Genomic DNA, 7,645 nt, shown 5'->3' with positions numbered 1-7,645 from the left:
ATCTCCTGACCTCGTGATCCGCCCGTCTCGGCCTCCCAAAGTGCTGGGATTACAGGCTTGAGCCACCGCGCCCGGCCAGTTTTGTATTTTTAGTAGAGACGAGGTTCGCCGTATTGGCCAGGCTGGTCTTGAACTCCTGGCTTCAAGTGATCTGCCTGCCTTGGCCTCCAAAAGTGTTGGGATTACAGGCATGAGCCACTGTACCTGGCTAACTTCACCCTTTTTAGTGTACAGTTCTTCAGGTTTTTATTACTCTGCAGTCATATAACCAATACATGAACAGTTCCATTAAAAAGTTCCCCAGTTGAGAGAAGCCTTGGACTTGAAGAACATGTATACATTATCCAGTTAAAGGGAAAGGAACGTGTGTGTGTAAAGAACAGGTGTGGACCAGGTGCAGTGGCTCAAACCTGTAATGCCATTTAAAAAAAAAAAAGCCAGGTATGGTGGCATTTGCCTGTAGTCCCAGCTACTCAGGGGGCTGAAGTGGGAGGATCACTTCAGCCTGGGAGGTAGAGGCTGCAGTGAGCTGTGGTCGCCATGCACTCCAGTCTGGGAGACAGAGTGAGACCCTGTCTCCAAGAACAAACGAGTATGAAATAGCATGTAAGTAGTATGAGTGGAATATTAATGAAGAAATTGATTAGAAATGAACTTAGAAAGATAACCTGCAGACAGACCATAAAAGGATTTTTATGACTTGATAAGGAGTTTGGTTACATTTGAAGTTACGAGATTCCTCACCCCACCCACCCTGACTTTTTAATTTTTGCTTTTTATTTTGAAATAATTTTAAACTTAGAGAAAAGTTACAAAAATCTTACAAAGAATTATCCCATACACTTCACTTTGATTCATTAATTGTTAATACTTTGCCTCATTTGTTTTTTTAACTCTGCCTTGCTCTTCGTCTGTATAGATAAATACTTGGCTGGGTGGGGTAGCTTATGCCTGTAATCCCAGTACTTTGGGAGGCTGAGGCGGGCAGATCACCTGAGGTCAGGAGTTCAAGAACAGCTTGGCAAACAAGGTGAAACCCCATCACTACAAAAATTAGCCAGGCGTGGTGGCATGCACCTGTAATCCCAGCTACTTGGGAGGCTGAGGTGTGAGGATTGCTTGAACTCAGGAGACAGAGGTTGCAGTGACCAAAGATTGCACCATTGTACTCCAGCCTGGGCAACAGAACAAGACTCTGTCTCAAAGAAAAAAACAAGAAAACAAAAAAACTGAATCATTTGAAAGTAACTTGAGTCCATAAATACCTCATCTTGTATCTAATATGGACAAGGAAGTTCTCTTACAGAGAAAGGACAGTACTGTTGTCACATTCAATATTACTACACTATGTAACATTGTCTCAATGATATGTAATATACAATTTCCATTCCAGTTTCCCTAGTTGTCCCAATTGTGTCCATTATAGCTTTTTTTCTTTTTTAAACAGAGTCTTACTCTGTCACCCAGGCTGGAGTGCAGTGGCACGATCTCGGCTCACTGCAACCTCCGCCTCCCAGGTTGAAGTGATTCTTGTGCCTCAGCTGGGATTAAAGATGTGCGCCACCACACCTGACTAATTTTTTTGTATAATATTTTTAGAAGAGATGGGGTTTCGCTATGTTGGCCAGGCTGGTCTTGAGCTCCTGGCCTCAAATGATTTGCCCACCTCAGCCACCCAAAGTGCTGGGATTACAAGTGTGAGCCACCGCGCCTGGCCAACTTTTTTTTTCTTTTTCTTAAATTCAAGATCCAATCAGGGCTCTCACATTGCATTTGATTATCCTTTTTCCTTATTTTCCTTTAATCTAGAGTATTTTTCTTATCTTTTTGTTCACAAAAGAAAAAGCAAGAAAAGTTTAGAACAGTCTAGGCTGGCCTACAGTCTGGATTTCTTTTTTTAAATTGCTTCCTCATTACTAGATTCAACTTACATGTTTTAGGGCAAGATTATTATATAGGTAATGACGTGTTCTTCCTTTTATATCACATTGGGAGACACATGATGTCAGTTTGTCCCATTATTGGTGATGCTGACTGATCACTTGGCTAGAATGATACCTGCCAGATTTCTTCATTATAATGGCATCTTTTCCATTCTGTATTAGTAATTTGTCAAATGGGACCAACGCAGCAAGCGGTCACCCTGTAGTTTTAATATCCATTGATGATTCTTGCCTTAATCAGTTTTTGACATTGTTGGTTGCAAAATGAGAGTTTTAAGATTTTAAGAAGGCCGGGTGCAATGGGTCACACCTGTAATCCCAGCACTTTGGGAGGCCGAGGTGGGCGGATCACAAGGTCAAGAAATCGAGATCATCCTGGCCAACATGGTGAAACCCCGTCTGTACTAAGAATACACAAATTAGCTGGGCATGGTGGCATGCACCTGTAGTCCCAGCTACTCGGGAGGCTGAGGCAGGAGAATTGTTTGGACCCAGGAAGGGGAGGGGTGGAGGCTGCAAGTGAGCTGAGATTGCGCCACTGCACTCCAGCCTGGCGACAGAGCAAGAATGTCTCAAAAAAAATAATAATAATAAAATAAAATAAAAGATTTTAAGCAGTAGAAACCCAGCATAGTGTCTTACACCTATAATCCCAGCACTTTTGGGAGGCTGAGGTGGGCGGATCACTTGAGCCCAGGAGTTCGGGACCAGCCTGGGCAACATGGCAAAACCCCATCTCTACCCCCGAAAAATTAAAAAAAAATTAGCCAAGTGTGGTGGCATGCATCTGTACTCCCAGCTACTCAGGAGGTTGAGGTGGGAGGATCGCTTGAGCCCAGGAGGTGGAGGTTGTAGTGAGCTAAGAGATTTTAAGCTGTAGAGAATTACAGTCAGGATTGCATTTTAGAAAAACCATGTTTGCGGTTTTTTGGAAAACAGATTGGAGGGAACCATACTGGATTCAGGGAAAGCAGTTTGCCTCCATTCACATGTCATGTGCTAATAGTACAAAGGCTGGTGTGATGGGAGTAGAGAAAAAGTTGTGGGGTTTGGGTCTCCCTATTCTTGTCACTTCAAAAATCATTTCACAAAATGCACATATTTAACATTGTAGTCAGAATTCTTTGTATTAATATTTAAATGAATCAAAAGTTTATTGGAACAGCCTAAAGCTTCAAACACTTGAAAAGTGTATATGGTTAGATGTTGTTGAGTTAATCTCTTCAGTATGTCATATTGACAGGAAAACTTTTTAAATACAAGATTTGGCCAACTTTACTCTTTCATTTTTATTTTTTATGGCAGTATACACCAACAAGTATTCCAGAAGTCCAACAAGAGAATATAATCAATCCTCAAGACCTAACAGGTATGATAATATGCTTCAGTGACATGTCATAGAACCTAATTGTATGATTTTTACCCCTTATTTTACTATGGAAAAACACAAAACAGTTTTATTTTAGTCTATGCTGGCCTTAAATTTAAAAAGTTTTATAGAAGCACCTTGAAGTATTTTGTGCATCAGTTTTGTTTTTCAGAGTCATAAATCTTCTCCATAGTATATCACCTTTATCCTTTATGAAATTACTTCTTGGGCCAGGCATGGTGGCTCACTCCTGTAATCCCAGCACTTTGAGAGGCTGAGGTGGGCAGATCACTTGAGGCCAGGAGTTCAAGACCAGCCTGGCCAACATGGCAAAACACCATCTCTACTAAAAGTACAAAACTAGCCAGGCATGGTGGCACACACCTGTAATCCCAGCTACTTGGGAGGCTGAGGCATGAGAATCACTTGAACCCAGGAAGCGGAGGTTGCAGTGAGCCGAGATTGTGCCACTGTATTTTAGCCTGGACGACAGAGTGAGACTCTTGTCTCCCAAAACAAAAAAAAAGGAGGGAACTTACTTCCTGAGGCTTGGGGGTCGTGGTGGGGAGCATTTATTTATTTAATCTTGATGATAAGTTGTCCTGAGACTGTCTTTTTAGAAATGAAATAAATTAATGATATTCTGTTATTTCATAGTTGAGCTTTTTTATTACTAACTTTTAAACTTTAATAGTGAATCTAGTTGCTAATGTACCTCAAGATGGAGAAGATGAACAAGCCTTTATTTTAACTCTGGTGGAAATTCCAACCAATGCAGTAGAAGAATTTACTGATGCCACTGCACAGTTCATGCCAAACCCTTTACTGCCAGCTCCTATATTGGTCAAATCAGTGAATACCGAAGAAAGAGGTGACATGAGGTAATGAATGAGCGAAACTGTTTTCGCTAGGAGGAAAAGTGATTTATGAATTAAGTAGTATTGATTGAACAAACCATTCACCAGTATTAGTTGTTATTGTTGTGGAAATCTTATTTATCATTTATGTGGTAAGTTAGAGAAGAAATGTAATGTGATAGATTTTATATCTGATAAAGATGCCACTTAAATGTTTCATGTATTAGTTTTGTATGAAACTTGTTTATTAAGTTATTTTGAAAGCTGAAAATATTAACAATCTAGATCATAAAATGATACCTGTTAAAAGTGTGGTTACTTTGTATAGACACACACATATGAAACTGAAATATACATTCACAGAAAGTTGTGAAAATAGTACAGTGGTAATAAATACAGATTTTTTTCTTAAGAGACAGGGACTTGCTTTGGTGCCCACACTAGAGTGCCAGGCTAAAGTGTAGTGGTGCCATCATAGTTCACTGCGGCCTGGAACTCCTGGGCTCAAGAGATCCTCCTGGCTGGGCGTGTTGGCTTGCGCCTTTAATCCTAGTTCCTTGGGAGGCCGAGATGGGAAGATCACCTGAGGTCAGGAGTTGAAGACCAGCCTGGCCAACACGGCAAAACTCCATCACTACTACAAATATAAAAATTAGCTGGGCACGGTGGCACCACCTGTAATCCCAGCTACTCAGGAGGCAGAGGCAGGAGAACCACTTGAACCCAGGAGGTGGAGGTTGCAGTGAGCTGAGATTGCACCACTGCACTCTAGCCTGGGTGATAGAGTGAGAAAAAAGAAAAAAGATCCTCCTGCCCCAGCCTTTCAAGTAGCTTCTCAGCTACAGGTGCGCACCACCGTACTTGGCTAATTTAAACATTTTTTTTTTTTTTTGTAGAGGGTGGAGTCTTGCTCTGGTACCCAGGCTTGTCTCGAATTCCTGGCCTCATGCATTCCTCCCACTTTGGCCTCCCAAAGTGCTAAGATTACAGGCATGAGCCACTGTGTCCAGCTCTTCTTGATACTCTTATTTTTTTTATTTTTATTTTTTGATACTCTTATTTTAATTCTTTATTTTGGAAGTAAGTTGTATCTTAACCACCATTAATTAAGATAATTGTCCATAGTGTAGCATTAGAAATTGAAGACTTTTATATTTTTATTTTTGGAGACAAGAGTCTTGCTCTGTCACGCAAGTGGAGTGCAATGGTGTGATCTCAGCTCACTGTAACCTCCGCCTCCTGAGTTCAAGTGATTCTCGTGCCTCAGCCTCCCAAGTAGCTGGGACTATAGGTGTGTGCCACCACACCTGGCTAATATTTTGTGTTTTTAGTAGAGACGAGGTTTCACCATGTTGACCAGGCTGGTCTTAAACTCCTGACCTCAAGTAATACACCTGCCTTGGCCTCCCAAAGTGTTGGGATTACAGGCGTGAGCCACTGCGCCTGGACTAGAAGAAGGGACATTTTAGGTTAAATGTTTAACTTTAAAATCAGGGAAGATACTATTAAATATTCAGATTTAATTCAATATTATGGAATTTAAGTTATAAGCCTTTAAGTATGAATGGAGCTCAAAACTATTAATAGCATTTTTGTGGCCATGGCCATGTATCTCTTTGTTAGTTTGGAGTTTTTTGGTTTTATTGGAATTTTCATTGGAATACCTCAGCCTTTAACCTTGTTATTGAAAGGATTTCTAGGATCATTAAAAAAAGAAAGTATTAAATAACTTCTAATTCAGTGATTTAATCTGTATTTCTTTTCTATGCAGTATTTGTTTACCAGCAACTTCAGTTGGTCAGGATGCCGTGGGTTTATCTATTTCTGGAAGAGATAATTCTAAAAAGCCTCCTGATAATTTGGATCTTATATCTAGGAAGAGATTTCAATGCAGGCTTGATGAAAATGACCACATTCCTCCTGCCAAAAAATGTTTGCTCACTTTAAGAGATGACTGTCAAGAATATACCTCTGAGGTAAGGTAGAATCGTTAAGTAAGATGGCCATATTGCAACAGATCTGTTTCTATTTTTTCCTTTATTCTCTTTAAACTTTTAGATACGTGTAAAGTTCTGACATTTATCATAAGTTATTCAAGTAAAACTGGTTTTGGATTATCACTTTTAACCAATGGTAAATGAAAATTGATGGAGAGTAATCAAGAAACTTATCCCCAGCTCTGTATTGGTGGCTAAAAATAAGACCAAAAGCATTATATATGTCTGGATCTTGGCTCTACCAACTAGTAGTTGGAACACCTTAGGCAAGATACTTCACCTGTCTCTCTGATCAGGTTTCCTAATGCATAAAATGGTAATACTAGTATCATCATCATCATGCTTAAAGCTACCCATTACTTTTAGGGGTAAAACCATAGTGTTTAGTGCCCCGTATTGTCTTGCTGATTTTCGTCTCTAGTCTCATTTTGTGCCAGCTTCTGCCTCACTTTCTGGCCACATTGGCCATCTTTCAATTCCTTAAATGTCCCAGGACACTTCATTTGATGTACCTTCTGTGTGCAACATTCCCTTGAAAAACATACAAACTTCTTTAGTTCAGTCGTTGCTGCCTCAGGGAAGTCCGGCCAGACCATGCAAATTCAATCACCAGCCTCTATGTTGTGGGTTTCCTAGTACCCTCTTATTTTTGTACTCACCTAGTACGCCTCATAATTTGTAACTACACTGTGGAAAAGACCATTTAAAATCTGTGTTCTCAAAGAGAAAGTTAAAGACCAATAGTTCTTGAGTAATAGTTGACAAAGAGCAAATGTACTTTTATGTATTTGGTGAGTCAAAAAATGGCATATCCCAGAATTGTTTTATTTTCTCTTATTATGGGTAAGATTGAACATCTTTTCACATGCTTAGGAGCCATGTATATTTCCTTTTCTATGAACTGACTTTTCCTTTACCCATTTTTCAATTAGATTATTGATCTTTTTCTTACAGAACTGGAAGAACTCTGTTATATCTGTCTGTGGTAATGAGGTGCAAATCTTTTTTCCCAGTTTGTCATTTGTCTCTTGACTCTGCTTTCTTTGTTGTTGTTTTCTCATGCAGAACTTTTGAATTAACTTTTTATATGAACATTTCCAGACATATTAAAAGATAGACTGGGCATAATATGTCCCCATGTGCCAGTCATCCAGTTTTAATAATTTATCAGCATTCCATGCAGACATTATTTTGTTTTGTTTTAAAAATATCCTTAATGACATGGACAAAAGACCATAGTACTTTACTAAGTACAAAACTAGGTCACCAGACTATGATATGCCATTTAAAAAATGATAGTTATACAGTGGTGTGAATATGTAAGAAAAGTGTAATGTCCATTGGGCTTATTTGTGATTTTTATTTTCTAAACGTTGTTTTTAGCATTTTAATCCTGAGTTCTAGTTTGATTGCACTGTGGTCTGAGAGACAGTTTGTTATAATTTCTGTTCTTTTACATTTGCTGAGGAGTGCTTTACT

General features: G+C 39.5%; 1 protein-coding gene across 2 annotated transcripts in view; it reads left to right on the top strand.

Moving 5' to 3' along the window:
* Positions 1-7,645, top strand: part of BDP1 (B double prime 1, subunit of RNA polymerase III transcription initiation factor IIIB) — a 118,156-nt gene that overhangs the window by 95,987 nt on the left and 14,524 nt on the right. For both annotated transcript variants that reach the window (XM_011959299.1, XM_011959298.1), the window contains exons 33-35: positions 3,249-3,312; positions 4,007-4,193; positions 5,941-6,145. In XM_011959299.1, the coding sequence (XP_011814689.1) occupies positions 3,249-3,312; positions 4,007-4,193; positions 5,941-6,145 (456 nt within the window). The remainder of the gene's footprint in view (positions 1-3,248; positions 3,313-4,006; positions 4,194-5,940; positions 6,146-7,645) is intronic.

The sequence above is a fragment of the Colobus angolensis genome, unplaced genomic scaffold, assembly GCF_000951035.1.
Source record: "Colobus angolensis palliatus isolate OR3802 unplaced genomic scaffold, Cang.pa_1.0 Scaffold49, whole genome shotgun sequence".
NCBI lineage: Eukaryota > Metazoa > Chordata > Mammalia > Primates > Cercopithecidae > Colobus > Colobus angolensis.
This window is presented reverse-complemented; position numbering and strand designations above follow the sequence as displayed.